The sequence below is a fragment of the Drosophila arizonae genome, chromosome X (assembly GCF_054131065.1).
Source record: "Drosophila arizonae isolate 15081-1271.41 chromosome X, UAZ_ARI_1.0, whole genome shotgun sequence".
Classification (NCBI taxonomy): domain Eukaryota; kingdom Metazoa; phylum Arthropoda; class Insecta; order Diptera; family Drosophilidae; genus Drosophila; species Drosophila arizonae.
The window spans coordinates 865,866-882,865 of NC_142927.1; the positions used below are offsets into that span (position 1 = coordinate 865,866).

Consider the following 17,000-nt stretch of genomic DNA (forward strand, 5'->3'; position numbering starts at 1 on the left):
TCTGGCTCCCATGCAGTTTAACTAAACTTCTTGGCTTCAACGGCAGCTTGACAAATTCCATTGGAGGCTCTTGCTTCGCCACGCTCATCAGCTTATAAATTAAAGCTGCTCCATGCAGCAGCTGTGCGCGGCAGAGGAGGCATCAATGGAGATTATCCCAGCGCACTTCAAGATACCAAGAGATACGAATGAAAATAGAAAAGCAAAAGCTGCAACAGCTTCAATGAAGTTCCCATGAAGATAGCTTGTCCAACTCTCGAGAGGAGCATCGTAAAGCTATTGAAAATCCTCTACCGAAAGTCAGCCTCTCCTCATCCAACGTCCTCTTCTGAGAGCAGATGCCCTAGCCATGTCTTGCTCAGTCTTAGATTTTCGCAAGACTCACATTTCGTGTGCTGAGATTAGATGCCCTGACCATGTCATAGATTTCCCTACGATTCGCTTTTCCCGAATATTCCCCGACTTTCGACAGCTTAACGTCCTGCAAATCCGCATTCCGTAAATCTAGTTTCAATTGAGCCCCAACTAATCGAAGTTCCTTTCACGCACAGGCACAAACGTTCGCCCTGCAGCCAGGCGAGGGCAGCCTGCGAGCCCGCCAGGACCTGGGCAGCAGCGGCGTGGAGGACATGACGATGCTGGACGACCTGCACGAGGCGTCGCTGCTCTGGAACCTGCGACTGCGCTACGACAAGGGACTGATCTACACGTTCGCCGGCAGCATACTCATAGCGGTCAATCCGTACAAGATGTTCCCCGATGCCTACGGCCTGGAGGTGGCCAAGCAGTACGCCGGACGTCCGCTGGGCGCCCTGCCTCCACATCTGTTTGCGATCGGCGCCGCAGCGCATGCGGCGCTGCCCTCGCCCCAGGTGGTGGTCATCTCCGGCGAGTCCGGCTCGGGCAAGACGGAGTCCACGAAGCTGGTGATGCAGTACCTGGCCGCCGTGGTGCCCGGCGGGGGCAGCGCCTCGGCTGTGATCACAGAGCAAATCCTGGAGGCGGCGCCCCTGCTGGAGGCCTTCGGCAACGCGCGAACCGCTCGCAACGACAACAGCTCCAGGTTCGGCAAGTACCTCGAGGTCTACTTCAAGAGCGGCGCCATCGTGGGCGCCAAGATAACGCAGTACTTGCTGGAGAAGTCGCGCATCGTGACCCAGGCGCCGGGGGAGCGCAACTACCACGTCTTCTACGAGATGCTGGGCGGACTGAGCGAGGCGGAGCGCGCCAAGTACGGGCTGCTCGAGGCGGACAAGTACTTCTATCTGAACCAGGGCGCGACGGACTGCGCCAGCGGCCGCGTCGACTGGGCCTCGCTGCTCAGCGCGATGCAGGTGCTCGGCGTCACCGAGGGCGAGCGCGAGAGCATTGTGAGGGTGCTGGCTGCGGTGCTGCACCTGGGCAACGTCTACTTCCACCGCCGGCAGCTGCGGCACGGCCAGGAGGGCGTGGAGATCGGCTCCGACGCCGAGATCAAGTGGGCCGCCCACTTGCTGCACATCAGCGCCGAGGGCATGCACCGTGCGCTGACGAGCCGCACCACCGAGGCGCGGGCCGAGCGGCTGCACACGCCGCTGGGCATCGACCAGGCCCTGGACGCCAGAGACGCGTTCGCCAAGGCCCTCTACGCCGGCCTCTTCAACTGGCTGGTGTCGCGCATCAACTCGATCGTGCAGAAGGGCGGCACCCACGACGCCCATCGCATCAGCATTCTGGACATCTTCGGGTTCGAGGACCTGGCCGAGAATAGCTTCGAGCAGCTGTGCATCAACTACGCCAACGAGAACCTCCAGCTGTACTTCAACAAGCACGTGTTCAAGCTCGAGCAGGCCGAGTACGCCCGGGAGCGCCTGGAGTGGACGCCGCTCGCCTGGGACGACAATCTGCCGGTCATACATCTGCTGGCCAAGAAGCCGGTCGGCATCTGCCACCTGCTCGACGACGAGTCGAATTTTCCCCGTGCCACCGACCTGAGTTTCCTCGAGAAATGCCATTACAACCACGCGCTGAACGAGCTGTACGCGCGCCCCCGGATCGGCGCCCAGGAGTTCGGCATCACCCACTACGCCGGACAGGTGTGGTACTGCGTGGACGGATTTCTGGACAAGAACCGCGACGCGCTGCGCTGCGACGTGCTCGAGCTGCTGGCCACGAGTCGGCTGCCCCTGGTCAGCGAGCTGACCAAGCAGCTGCGCGCCCAGCGCGACGCCGGCAAGACCCTGCCCAAGGGCAGCAACGGACGCTTCGTCACCATGAAGCCGCGCACGCCCACTGTGGCGGCCCGGTTCGCGGACTCGCTGCAGCAGCTGCTGCAGTCGATGGGCCGCTGCCACCCCTGGTTCGTGCGCTGCATCAAGCCCAACCAGGAGAAGCAGCCGCTGCGCATGGACATGCCCTGCGTGCTGCAGCAGCTGCGCTACCTCGGCATGCTGGACACCATCCAGATCCGGCAGCGCGGCTATCCCGTGCGCCTGCGCTTCCAGCACTTCGTGGAGCGCTACAGGCACCTGCTCGGCACGCCCCTGGCCCGCGGCACGCCCTACCGGGAGCTCTGCCGCCTGCTGCTGGAGTCCATGCCGCGCACCGGCGTGGAGGGGCCCGACTACCAGCTCGGCGCCACGCGCGTCTTCCTGCGCGAGGCGCTGCACCGCTCCCTGGAGAGCGGCCGCACCGAGCGCCTGCGCCAGGCGGCGGTGCACATCCAGCGGCACGTGCGCGGCATGCTGGTGCGCCGGCAGCTGGCGCGACGCCAAGCGGCTGCGACGCGGCTGCAGGCGCGCTGGCGCGGACAGCGCCAGCAGCAGCGCTACGAGCGGCTGCGTCACGGCGCGCTCACCGCGCAGCGCCTCTGGCGCGGCAAGCAGGCGCGGCGGCGCGTGCAGCAGCTGCGCTCCGACCATCGGCGCCGGCAGGAGGCGCGCGAGGCAGCGCAGCGCGCGCGCGAGGCCCGCGAGGCCAAGCAGGCCAACCTGGAGCGCAGCCAGCTGAGCTACCTGGACATTCCCGCCGAGCTGGCCTTCATCTACTCGAAGCTGCAGGGCTGGACGCCGCCGCACAGCGACCGGCACCTGGTCAAGGTGCTCGGGACGGTGCCCGGCCCGCCGGCCGCCAGTGCTCAGCTGCCCTCGGACCTGGCCCAGTTCAGCTTCGGCAAGTTCAGCAGCGTCTACTGCAACGGACTGCGGCTGCAGCCGCGCAGGGAGCCGATAACGGCGCCGCTGTTGACGCGCGCCGCCTCGCGGGACCAGGACTTCCAGGACGCGTTGGCTGTCTTCAAGCTCATCCTGCGCTGGAGCAGCGACAAGGCGCTCGAGGGCGAGGGCGCCAAGGAGAAGCTGCTCTCGGACTACATCGTCCACAAGGCGCTCAGCTCGCGCGGCCTGCGCGACGAGATCCTCGTCCAGCTCTGCAACCAGCTGCACGGCGCCGAGTCGGCCCAGTCGGGCCGCCTCTGGCAGCTGCTCGGGCAGTGCCTGTGCTGCTTCCAGCCGAGCCCGGCGTTCAGCAAGTACCTGCTCAAGTTCGTCACGGATGAGGCGCCGGCCAGCGACCGCCAGATGCTGCAGCGGCAGCTGCTGCGCCAGCAGAGCAGCCCGTCGGGCGCGGCGGCCTGCCGCAGCTTCGTGCCCGCCTGGCTGGAGTGGCGCGCCCTGTCGCGCGGCTGCGACATGGCGCTGCCCCTGACCCTGCCCGACGAGGCCACCCAGACGGTGGCCGTCGACTCCTGGACCAGCTGCGAGGAGGCGGCCGCCCTGGCTGTGTCCACCCTGGGTGTGGCCAGTCGTGGCTGGACCCTGGTTCTCGACGACGGCCAGCAGCTGACGGACAGCTGCGGCCTGGACTATGTCATGGATCTGATTGCCGAGAAGGAGCTGTGCCCCGCCTTCCCGGCTCCGCGCAGCGACTTGCTGCGCTCCGGCGCGAAGTTCGCGCGCACCTCGCTGCCGGAGGCCGTGAAGCGGCCCGGCGTGCCGCCACCCGCACCACCCACCACGGCGGCCAAGCGGGAGCAGCAGAGGGAGCAGGAGGAGCCCGCCCAGCCGCAGCGTCGCAGCAGCCGGGAGCTGCTCTCGCGCAGCTCTGCCCTGAACGAGCGCTACTTCGAGCGCACAGAGGAGCCCATTACGCCGCATCTGCTGCCGGGCGCCCAGTCCAAGTCGCGCTCCAAGTCGCTGGATGATCTGCTGGCCTCCGACATGGGCAGCCAGCAGCTGCCGCTGCCCGACAGCGACTCGCAGGAGTCGCCGCTGCACACCCTGGCGCTGGGCCTCTCGGAGAGTCGCCTCAACGATCGCTATCACTCGGCTGAGCGCCTGGCCCCCATGGGCAAGGAGTCGGCGCCGCGCTATCAGAAGTCGCAGCATGCCGGACGCCGCTCGCACGCCGCCTCGCACGGCTCGGCCCACTCCAGCAAGTACAACATGGACAAGTCGGAGTATGCGACGCGCTCCTCGGCCATGTCGGACACCAGTGAGGCGCCCTCGCTGGCCTCCCACGTGCGGCGCGTGCGCGTGCCCTCCCAGGCCTCCGATGTGGACCAGTTCCTGGACGACTTGTTCAGTCCCGTGCTCGACGGCTCACTGGACGAGCTGTCCGACGCGCGCTCCCTGGCCGCCAGCATACGTGGCAGTCGCCCTGCTGAGCGCTGCGTAGATGAGCAGCCGGCGGGCAGTAGGAAAGCGGACCGAGAGAGCCAAGCCGACCTGGAGGAGTTTATAGACGAGCTGCTCCTGCTGAACAACTCGGACGAACTGTCGGAAGTCAAGCACGATCAGGCAGAGCTGGAGGAGTTTATAGATGAGCTGCTGCTTTTGAACAAGCCACAGGATCTGGCGAAGGATAAGGAAGTTGGGCAGGATTCTGCCGATCTGGAAGGCTTTATGGACCTCTCCCTGGACAATGGCCTGGACACACTTGCCTCGCAGCACCAGCTGGTGGCATGCATCAAGGGAGGCGGCAGGAGGCAGGAGGAGCTCGAGCAGGATTCCGGCGATCTGGCGGATTTCTTGGAGCTCTCCCTCGATGAGTCGCTGGGCGCACTCGCTTCCCAGGCGCAGCTGGTGGCTAGCATCAAGGGCGGCGGCAGCACCGAGCACAGCCAAGCAGGAGCCGCAGATCCACTCATACACCAGCTGATGCAGCTGCCGGGCGGGGAGCCGGACGCCGTGCCCGCCGCCTCGCTCTACCAGCAGCAGGTGCAGCGCGCCTTCCTCCAGTCCGCCATGGCGCAGAACCTACAGATACAGCAGCAGCTGCTCGCCCAGAACCAGGCGCTGCAGACGCTGCTCAGCCAGCAGGCAGCGAACGCCACGACCAGCGCGAGTGCCAATCCAATTGCGAGCGTCAGCAATGGCAGTGGTGGTGGATCGCCGCCCGCAGCGCCCATCTCGCCGCCGCCGCTGAGGCTGAAGACCACGACGCTGCTGACGAGCACCAGGTCGAGCAGCTTGGTCATGGAGGCGACTGCTGGCATGCAGCCGCCGGCGCCGCCGCCGCCGCCACCAATGCCGCCACCACTCGAGGGCAAGGATCCGTCGGAGACGCGGCACTTCCTGGACCCGTACGGCCGCGCGAAGACTGTGCGCATTGGCAAGTGGCGCTGGCCGCCGCCGCAGGGCGAGCCGCAGTTCCAAACCGAGGAGGACTTCTTCGCCTTCAAGCTGCGCCAGCAGCAGCGCAAGACCACGCCCCAGGCGCAGCAGCACACGTCCATCGAGTGGGAGGAGTTCGAGATCGAGTCTAGCAAGAGTCCAACCCCTCAGCTGATGCGCAGCAGCATACGACTGGAGAGCAATGGGCGAGATGTCCAGGATGCAGTGCAGCACCAGCATCAGCACCAGCACCAGCAGCAAATGCAAGTGAATCAAACCACAGCGGCTATCACCACCACAACCACAATTACAGCCACGAAGCTGGCGAAGAAGAGCTTTGAGATTGGGGCCGACCGGCCGCCGCCGGGCAGCGTGGGCAAGCTGAAGCTCAGCTCGGAGATGCGCCAGCGCCTGGAGCAGGTGACAGCGGGCCATTCGGTGCGCTCGACTGTCTCGAACAAGTCGGACCAGCGGGCCCCGGCCAAGCTGGAGGACACGCGCAAGCTGATGCTGCAGCAGCAGCTGGGCGGACTCTTCGCTGGCGCCAATGCCAGCTCCAGCTCCAGCGAGGCCTTGCCCACGGTGCGCACCCAAATCGAGCGCATGGAGGGCAAGCTGTCGCCACCCCCGATGCCCGTGCCGGCGCCGCCCAGCGCCTGGCCGGGCGTGCTGCTGCCGCCGGCGCCGAATGTGCCTGCACCGCCGCCGCCCATTAGGCCGCCCAGCATGGCACCACCGGCGCCGCCGCCAGCGCCGCAGAGTCCGCCCGTGGAGCTGAGCGAGCCCGAGCCCGACTACCGCAAGGACCACGTGCCGGCCTTCATACAGCGGCAGGAGCGCGACACGTTCGGCGCCGTCAGGCAGCCCATGCAGCTGCAGCAGCAGCAGCAGATGCAGCAGCAGCAACAGTTGCAGATGCAGATGCACCAACAGCAGCACCACCACCACCACCAGCAGCAGCAGCAGCAGCTGTCGTCGTCGTCGCACGCTGTCTGGGAGCAGGAGCTGCAGAGCGAGCGGGAGCGCTCCCGCAGTCGCAGTCGGTCGAGGGATCGCGAGGACTACTCCGAGTCCGTGTGGGATCGCGCCGAGGTGGAGGGCCCCGCCTCGGGCAGCGGCAGCGAAAAGGAGCGCGAGAAGCGGGAACGCGAACGCGAACGGCTATACGAGCTGCGGCAGGTGGAGCGCGAGAAGGAGAGCCACAAGGTCTATCAGCCAGCGCCGCCAAGAGTGATTCAAGCCAGCATGGACAACACGGGCGCCAAGCTCAGAGAGAGGGAGAGGGAGCGCGAGAGGGAGAGGGAGCGAGACAGGGAGCGAGAGAGGGAGCGCGAGCGGGAGCGGGAGTCGCTCGCCTCAACGCCCGCTACATTCCGGACGCACATGGCCCAGAAATACGAGCACGAGCGCAAGCGCAAGAGCTCCGCCAGCTCGGCGCGCGAGGAGTCCATCGACTCCAGCCTGCCGGCTGTGGTGGTGCCCGCCCCAGTGCCACCGCCGCCAGCAGCCGTGACGCCGGCGGCCAGCCCCTCGAATACCACGGTCAGCGCCTGCCTCACCTACAACCGGGTGCCATGGAAGCTGCGCGTGCGCAAGGAGGTCTTCCAGCCGCACGAGCCCATCGGGCCGCCGGTCGCCCTGGACCTGCTCTTCGCTCAGGTGCTGAGCGACGTGTTCGGCGTCACGCCCTGCCTGCGCATCACGCCCCAGGAGAAGAACGCCGCCCTGAATATGCTGCACGGGCACGGCGTGAGCGTGGACACCCTCGCGGCGCGCGGGCAGCAGGTGCGCGCCCTGGTCAAGCGCCACCTCGTCGACATGGCCCGGGACTGGCCCCTGTACTTCGCGCGACTCTTTGCCGTCCAGGGCGCTCCGCTCTACCCGGATGTCTCCATAATGGGCGTCTCGCACAGCGGCCTCTACCTGGCCCGGCGCGACGCCGACTACCTGATTGTCGTCCAGGCTATATCCTTTGCCGAAATACAGAACGCTGTCACCCTGCCACGCCCAGCCGCCCTGCAGCTCAATCTGCGCAACGGCAAGCACCTGGCGCTGCACGCGACTCGGGCCGCGGCCATCCAGACGATGATCACGTCCTTTGTGCAGGAGTTCCGAAAGGTAAGCCACAAGTCTGTTTACCCAGTAGAGGTAGTAAGGGGTATATTGGTTTTAAGCATTTACCTGTAACAGCAGAGCAAGATGAGTTCATCTTGAGCTTGAACTAGAGGGCGCTGGAATGAAATATCGAACTAGTTCAGTGAATGGGCAAGGATGAACCAATATGAATCGCTGCTGAGTGAACTAGTGAACTAGTGAGCTACCAGTTCATTGATCGTCTGCATCGTTTGTAGGGTATCTGCTCGTCGTGTCTTCATATAAATTCTGTGCACTTTGCATAGGAAATTGTTGAAAGCTTTGCACCGTTAGCTTCCATTTGGGCTGGGCGCAGCTTTAAGCTCGAGTTGAATTAATTTAAGCAAAAGCGAGCGTAAAAGCTGAAAGTCGTCGGATTGAAAGACTTTCTGTAATTAAGATTGAATTTCATAGCGCTATTTGTGATACGGCTTTGAGATCGTATTCCAAAGCTTTAACTTGGGCGCCTCTCACATTATTTGCTAGTAAAGCTTCTCTTGTCTACTTCCCAGCAGAGCTTTAATATTGTTGAAAGCTTTATCTTTTCTATCTCATCTTTATCTTTATCTGCTGCTACTCCACCTTCATTTGCTCTGCATGTTTACTACTGCCCTTCCTCTCCACACTCTGGCTTTCTTCTTCTTTTTCCCCTCTTCTGCTTTAATATAGATCTTACTTATGCCTATTCTTTATAATTATATCCCATATCTGATATGGTATATATCGTTTTTATGAAGTGTATGCTTCACATATATTCATAAACATATTTTCTCCTCTCACATCGCACCTTTCCATTCCTCAGCTCTCCCAGAGAGCTTTTTGGGCGACCTTCATTCTGCTCTATATTTGTACAGACATCTGTGCATGTACATGCATGCATGTACAATATTTGTAATTTCTCTTTACGTCTGTCTGCCACACCGCCCCAACCGCCCCTCCCGCCCCGCACACTCCTGCTTTTTTGTTGCTTCTACTTTTGCCACTCTTTCTTCTTCTTCTGCTTTTGGCCTTCTCAACTGTTTGGTCTTGCGCATTTTTACACGCGTGCTTGAAGCTCAGTGGGTTTGCTGCGTCCGTCCCTCTGTCCCACTGGCTGCCTGTCTGTCCGCCAGGGTGACCATATACGTGCTATACTCGCTGACCGACCGTCTCAATACTCGTTCGCACTCGCATTTCACATTGCAAATTCGAATTCGCACTCGTTTATCAGTTGATCAGTCAGTCCATCAGTCAGTCTTAGTCTCTCTCTCTTTTTCTCTCTGTGAGCTATGTCCCTCTCTCTCTCTCTCTCTCAGTGCCAGTGTGACCGTATACGCGCTTTGCTCTGTGACTTACTGCCTGATATACTCGTTCGCACTTATCACATTGGCAGTCATCAATCACAGTTTGTCAGTCTCTTTCTCTCTCACTCTTTTTTAGTGTGACCATATACGCTCTGGCTGACTGCCTCAATGCTCGTTCACATTTCACTCATACGCACTCAATTGGCTTTTTCTGCTTTTCTTTGAATGCAGCTCGCTTTAAGCTATTTTAATTTAATTCAGTTTTATGCGTGAAAACTAGTCGAACGCCAAACTTGGTGCTAGCTCCAAAACCTGCTCAAGACTGCTGGCCGAATAAAAAACAGTTAGCCACACACACACACACACACAGACCACGCACACCTTTAGCTGTTGCACTACTCGTTTTGAGCATTTGCTCTCTCTCTCTCTTTTAGAGTTTTACGCTCCGCTTGGCCCTGCTGCATTTTTAACTCTCTTTCTCTCTTGGGTACTCCCTCTCTCTCTCTTTTTTTTCTGGCTGACTGTATTGGTCAAGTCGGTCTTTTGACCAGTTTCTGCCCAGTTTTCAGTTGCGTTCGTTAACGGCATCACGCGGCGCGCTTCTTGAAGCAAAAAAGAAAGAAAGAAAAAAACGTTCGTCGATATTCGAATTCTTCAGATTCATAAAGATTTATTTGCTGTTATCTTTTTTTTCTGTTGGCCAAGTTTTTGTTTTGAGTGCTTTACATCGTGTCTTAGCCGTTCTATGTGCCTGACCCCAAGAGATTTGAGAGCGACATTCGAATGACAATTCTGAGATATATATGCATATACAAGATATGACATAAATATATATAAAAATATAGTGAAATATTATATATACAATATATAGCAATGTTTTGTTGTCAGTGCAATCGAAGGATTATTTATATTCAATGTGTATCTGCCTAGGCAATTTCAATTTGGAATCAATATTTATTTATAATTATATATGCTTGGATACTATGGAGCATCAACTACTTGAAGTTGGCTCGCTTCTGATTAAATTCCTCAGATCGATCTACGAATGATATAAAGCAAAGTTTACTATGGGAATCTCTATTGAATCTCTCTAATACCTCACAGAAATTTCCTTGTCTGAGGAATACGTCTAACAGGATTTACAAGCGGATCATTGTTGATCTTTTCTACTCAAATTTGTTAAAACGGAGCTCGGATAGGAAAATGAATCTGTCAGGAGAGGCAGAACTGATCAAGAAGATCTGTCAGCTCTCTTTGGCATATGCATTATGAGTATGTGTATATATAATATATATATCCGTATATGATATGCATGTGTATATAGGCAAGTCTATCAATAGCTTTTGTCAACGTTGCGCTGTGCCTCGTTTCTTCAGGTTGCCTTCAAGCCAGTTAGCCTCACATAAGTTTGTTTCTTTCTTCTTCGCTGCTGCTCTTTGTCGCAGGGAAGTCTATTGTCCGTCTAATTGTCCCGTTTCAATGCCGAAAAGTCTTCCGTATTGGCAGACTACATTCGACGGAATTTAGCATCTGCACAAAGTCTGACAACTTCACAAGGCACAATCAACTATAACTTAGATATACATATATCCAATATGCATAATAACCAAGCAAACAATACGAATATCGATAAATGAACGACATTTCAAACTATAAACAATGTTTTGTTTCACACTCTATTGCTGAATTGAATTGAATTCAAAGGAATTGACAAGCTCTTGCTATGCTGAGCTTACCAGCTTGAGCATATACGATCTCAAGTTATCTAACCTATCGATCTGTATAGATAATTTATTTTTGAATGCGCTGCTGTTTTTGGCAATATCTGTGTGAGAGATCAGATTATTAAAAATTCTGCATTCGAATCGATATATTCATTTTCGCATTCCCTCATTTGCCTTCAAAAATCATTCCGAAGCTAGTCAGAAAATTATTAATCAAGCTTGAAAATCTGACTTCCTTATTCCATAGAAGCTAATATGAAAGGCTCGAGAATTGTCATTCACTTGTTATATCAACTTCAACTTGACTTCAACAAGGCTTATACTATAACTGAATTCCGTTATTCCTCAAGAACTTCGAAGCTTAGAAACTGCACAAAGCTAGGTATCTGTTGGTCGGGCTTGCCGCCTCAAGTAGTCATATTTGGCCATAGTTGAGCCTAAGCACACTCAAGATCTATTTGAAAGTACATTTCGAGTTTAATTTATTATATTTGTGCATCCATCTCTCTCTTGCTCCTTCAGCAGGGTTCAGGGTATGTGCCAGTCGTGGACTCCTGCTCTAATTTAGCCCCATATGAATAAGCAAAATAAGATTGTATTTGAAATTGATTCCTTATTCTCATACCCTTTCCTTAACTCTCTCTCTCTCTCTCTCTCTCTCTCTCTCTCTCTCTCTCTCTCTCTCTCTCTCTTCTTAGTGATCTGTAGATCTATCAAATAATTAGATAATCCATATATGCATATGTATCTCTTTATATTCGCATCAGTGCGACTTGACTTGTTCGCCTGCTCAAGTTCAATGAACGGCTCTGAGCATCCTGTTGCCATTGTTGCCATCATTGCAAGCGTTTTCGTTGTTGATTTTTCTGCTTTTGTGGCTCGAACAAATTTTTGATGGCTTCTCGACAGGTGTCAGGTGGCAGCAGAAACGATAGCCTGACAAAAGGCAAATTAAAAATCAAATTAAATTCAGGTCTTGCACGAAAATTGAAAAACTGCAAACAGAAAAAGTAGCTAAAAAATAGTGGCTAAAAAAGTGGCTAAAAAGTGACTAAAAATCACGTATACGCAGCGTATTTACGCGAAATCAACACTGAGTGTCTCTCTCGCTCGCTCGCTCGCTCGCTCGCTCTCCCCCTCTCTCTCTCTCCTTCGCTCTCGGTGTGCGTGTGTAAACAATATAGTGAAGCATTCATGATGATCGTGCAGTAGTTTGGCCAGTTGTGCTCTATGGCTTAGCAACTTTCACTGGCACGCGCCGCCGCCTCGGAATTTCGGACAAACGAAAAGCCAAACGAAAAGCGACGACAACAACAACAGCTCCAAATCCATGCAACATGTCGCACAGCGTTCGAAGCAGCAAATCCTGTGATACGAGGACCCACGAATCCATCAGCAGCAGCCGCAGCAGCAACGGCAGCGGCAGCGGCAGCGGCGGCATTGCGGGCGCCATTGTAGGCGGCAGTGTGCCGCACAAGTTCAGCAGCATTGTGAACAAAGTGGAGTCGCTGATACACAAAATGCACCACGATAAGGCCAACAATTTCAAGCTGCTTCAACAGCAGCAGCAGCAGCAGCAGCAGCAGCAGAAGCAGCAGGGGGCTGTGGTGCAGCAGGAGGTCGGCGAGGCAGAGAAATGCGCTTCACTGGATTCGCTCAACAATCTAACGGATCAGGATAGCTGCGAGGAGGAGCAGCCGGAGCTGCTCTACACGGACTCGGACGATGCCGAAATCGCACACATCACGGGCACCACAGCGGCTCAGGTGCACCACCAGCACCAGCAGCTGCAGCTCCAGCTGCACCGTCGCAGCGATCTCGATCAGCTGACCAACGAGAGCATTCGCGAGCTCAACGAGCAGTGCTGCCTGGAGATGGCCAACTCGAATGCTGCGGCGGCTGGTGGGGGTGGTGGTGGCGCTGCCGGTGGCTTGGCCGGTGACTATGACAATGCGTGGAGCGTTGAGGAGGACATCGTGTACAAGTGCTGCAGCGGGGCAGCCTCATCGATCAACGCCAATGGCAGCTTGTGCGAGGAGTGCTGCTACGAGGAGCAGCTCAACTACAAGCTACGGCTTAACCAAAGAGACAACAACAACAACAACAATGATGGAGAGGAAGAGCAGGAGAAGCAGCAGCAGATGGAGGAGCAGCAGCAGCAGCAGCAGCAGCAGCAGCTGCAGCAACAGCAACAACAACAGGAGCAGGATCCAAATGATTCCACAGCAACGACATTAGCCAGCGCCATCAGCTTGCCCATCCCCATTCCCATTTCGTTGCCCATGCTGGGCAATAAGACGCGACGCGTCAGCAACGCCAGCAGCGGCTCGGTCAGTCGCATGGAGACGATATTGGAGGAGCCAACGGAATCCAAGATATCAGTCAAGGAAATTCTGGCACGTTTCGAGACCATGAACTCCAATGAGGTAGGCAGAGGTCTTCGAGTTCAGGTGCTCGATTCTATACGAAGGACAATGGGGTATGCTCTCTAGAAGGTCGATTAAGCTAGCAGACTCGATGTAGCAGAAGCTGAAGATTAGTTCAAACGTAAAAACTTGTATATTATGGGATACTACATACATAGTTAGACTTTAAGGGGTGTGACTAAGATAAGCTCTGCATATGCCAGATATGCCCTATGCCCCATGCTGAAGAATATATTGCTTTGTATACTCTGTTGATACTCCAGAAACAGTCTCTACCAGCTTCTTCTTCATATTGTCTCGAGGCTCACGTCGAGTTTTAGACAGTTATTTGGGAGCTTAAAATATATCGTAAAGAAACATTTACTTTAAGAGTATAGCTTTTATTACTTAAATCTCAGTTGATTCTGGGTCCTCGGGTACTAGTGGATAGATGTGCTTGGAGTTGAGGCAAGATAATATTTGAATACTATTAGATTTTTCAGTTTCACTATTGGTTCGAAAGACTATATGGTATGACAGCACATGAGAGTGTTAGAGGGTCGGATATTCTCGATGGATCTATCGATAGATGGGTCGATTTATTGATAAAGTGATAGATTGACAGCATATTATAGAATTTGATATTCTCGATGGATCTATCGATAGGTAGATCGATCTATTGGTAAATTTATAGATTGACATCTTGATAGCTTAATAGCTATGTGATATCTCTGTGTATGATGACTGCCCTCGCAATACACACTAAAGCTAATTTATATCTATTTTATCCATCATGTGTCTCCCAAAGCTGTGGAACAGTTAAGGCTGATTAATGCTCAATTGAAAGAGCTGCAGATACAAATCAAGTCACATCTCTGATAGCAGAGACTCGCCCAAAATTCACAGAGTCGTTTCATAGACGCAAATGAAATTGTGATTGTCGAGGAAAGCTGGAAAAGAAGAGAAATGCGAGCTCTTTACAGTTTGGCGGCGAGTGTCGGGGCTAACGGTTAAGTTAATCAACGCATAATCGCATTATTAGCAAACAGAGGGCCGGCGACCCAACTGAACCACATGCTTACATCATCCGGCTCGTTGCAGTTACAGCTACAGCCACAGCATCATCGTATTCATCTTCTCTTTTGAGAGCTGCGCGATCAAAGGTGTCGATTATACAACAGACAGCGGCGACTCATTGTAGCTGGCTCAGGGCTCACTTGGCATTGGTTTGGCTGCTGGGCTTCAAAACGTTGTTCAATACGAATTATGCCTCGTCTATACATGCGTGCTATCGATATATAGTTATGGATATTCACTTTCGTATTGGGCCCAGTGGAACTTTAGGCATGATGGATGGAATCGAAAGTGAGGCTGGCATGTTGATGAATGAGTTCTCATTTGTATTTGGCTTCTACTTCTCACTTATCGATAAATATCGATGCTCCAAACTGTTGTAGAATCTTATAGCCAGCGTCGAGCCTAGCTTCTGCAATAGCTACTGTGTTCTGTTTAGTGTCTTGTGGGATCATCTGGTGGCATCTGAAGCGCATCGGATGCTACGCTTCGAATCGAGGGGTTGTTTAAGTGCCAAAAGTAAAATAAAAGCTGAAGCGGCAGCTAGAATTTGAGCACTCGTTAAACTACATACGGAGCAGCAGTCGAAATAAACCGTTGACCCACAAAGATGCACAGAGATACAAAAGATACATTTACCAGACGCCGAGATACTTTTACGTGCCACTCGAAACGTGAACGAGAAGCAGCAGCAGTGGCAGTGGCAGCTGTTGCTGTTGTTGTTGCTGTTGTTGTTGCTGCTTCTGCTTATTATTTAACTGTAATTTGATTTCAATAATTTAATTACATTTCGTGCGTCGTCGTGTCTCTCTCTCTCCTTCTTCTTTCTCTGATTATTGTCGGCCGGGTCGCGTCGCTTCTTTTGTTCTACGTATGGTAAATGGGGTTTAATTGCATCTTAAAGATACTTTGGCCACGACTCCAGCTGTGCCTCTTCTTCTGTGTTTACCTCGTAGACATCGTCCGCCTCTTCTTCTTCTTCTTCTTTTACTACTTTTGCCACAGCTGTTGCGCATTAATTTCAAATTGTTTTTTTTTTTTTATTTTTTTTAATTAACTCGAGCAAAATACAAATAAAAATTACGTTTTAAACAGTAAATGCCAAAAAGAAAGTTTGCTTAGCCTCGCCTATCTCCTGCTCTCTCCTCTCTTTCCCTCCCCTCACTAATCTGACACTTTTCGCCTATCATTTACTACTCGTCTTCATATATATTCTTCTCGTATGCTCTTCTGCTCTCTTTATACTCCTTTGTCCATCTCTTTCTAGTCCTTTTTTCCCTTAACTTTTCCGCGCTCTTCCTGCGCCGCCTCTTGTAAATTCATATTTTTAAATTAAAATTTTTAAGCAGTTTTTCCTCGTATTGCTCAAGTTTGGTTTTTCTCTCGTTGGGCTTCTTGTGGTTTTTCGCACTCACTCGCTCGCTCAGTCGCTTGACTTCTACTGAATTGAACTCGCATTTGGCAGCAACTGGAGCAGAGCCACGCCCATCCGAGCGACCCCTTCGCAGCGCAATAGTCATATGACCCAGTTGCGTGCCCGGTTCTAAATATGGGAGCAGCTCTAATATATACAAATATCTGTGTGTGAGTCTACTCATATATATATAATCTCTATCCAGCCTCCATTTGCGCGTCTTGTCGCGATCTATTTGTTTGTTTTTACTGCTTTTTGTTGTTGTTGTTCCTATTGACTGCTCTCGTTTGTCAGCTTCTGCTTTAGTATTTAGCACAGCGATAAAAACCCACGGGAAATCGTAAAAAGAATTCGTAGCTGCACTCAATGTCTATCTGTCTGTCTGTCTGTCTGCCTGTCTGTGTCTCTCTGCCATTGCAGCCTCCGATAACTTGTCTTTTGCTACACCTTCTGTCACCTCATCTAACTAGCTAGCTGTCTACATTTGTCTGTGTTATCTTCAAGTAAGCTCTTCGTTCAGTTATGTTCTACGCTCTGATCTCGTTCTCTCTTCCATCTCACCTGTTTGCCTCACATTCTTGTCCTCCTTCCTTACTCGCCTCTTCATGATCTACTCTTCTGCTTCTATATTTTCCCACTCTACTTCCTAGTGACTGCAGTTCCTTGTTCGCTTGAACCCATCTCTTGTCTTTTCTCTCTTCATCTCCTCTTTGAGTTCATTTTCATATCAGCTTTGCTATTTTTGGTGCTCGCTTGGCCCCCCTGGTCACTTCATTAGCATCATTTAGGCATGTCCTCCTTGGTCACTTGACAAGCCTGTGCTTCTCATGCTTGCTCATTCATATACTCAAACGTACTTCATGGTCACTTGATGCTTAGGCAAGAGCTGGGGCTAGTTTGCTCCCCTCTCAGCTCTTCTTCACAGTTGGCTTTGCTGTGTGCATCCACCTGTGCTCCATGGTCACTAGCTGCTTATCAGTGTTGAAAATTCGCAATTGAAATTGAAATTGTATAATTAATTACTGTTTGACTGAGCCAAACTTCATGATTGATCGGTGAAAGATTTCCGCTTTCATAAACAACAAACAACAAACAACGAACAACAACAACGAACAATAACAACAACAACTTTTACTCACTTCCAATTTGGTTTATCTGTTGTTGCTTTTGCGCTTTTGAGCGTGCGCAATGCATTTTCTTTTGCCTCTGGGTGTCTTCAAATGCAAGAAGGGGGCGTGGCAGAGGCGGCTGTGGGGGATCTTTGGCTACTTAGTGTGTGGGTGTTATGTGGAATGGAAAGGAAAGCAAATGCATTTGGCAATAAAAGTGAAAAAGCGCACTTTCGTTGCCAAAATACAAACGCAGCTAACTAACTA

General features: G+C 53.6%; 1 protein-coding gene across 6 annotated transcripts in view; it reads left to right on the forward strand.

Annotated features, from left to right (window-relative positions):
- Window positions 1-17,000, forward strand: part of Myo10A (unconventional myosin 10A) — a 40,531-nt gene that overhangs the window by 19,113 nt on the left and 4,418 nt on the right. For 2 of the 6 annotated variants that reach the window (XM_089474988.1, XM_018015440.2), the window contains one exon: window positions 552-7,709. In XM_089474988.1, the coding sequence (XP_089331114.1) occupies window positions 552-7,709 (7,158 nt within the window). Of the gene's footprint in view, window positions 1-551; window positions 7,710-7,729; window positions 9,703-11,438; window positions 13,158-17,000 lie in introns of those variants that run through there. The other 4 variants (XM_089474986.1, XM_089474985.1, XM_089474987.1 and 1 more) reach the window with 4 other exon arrangements.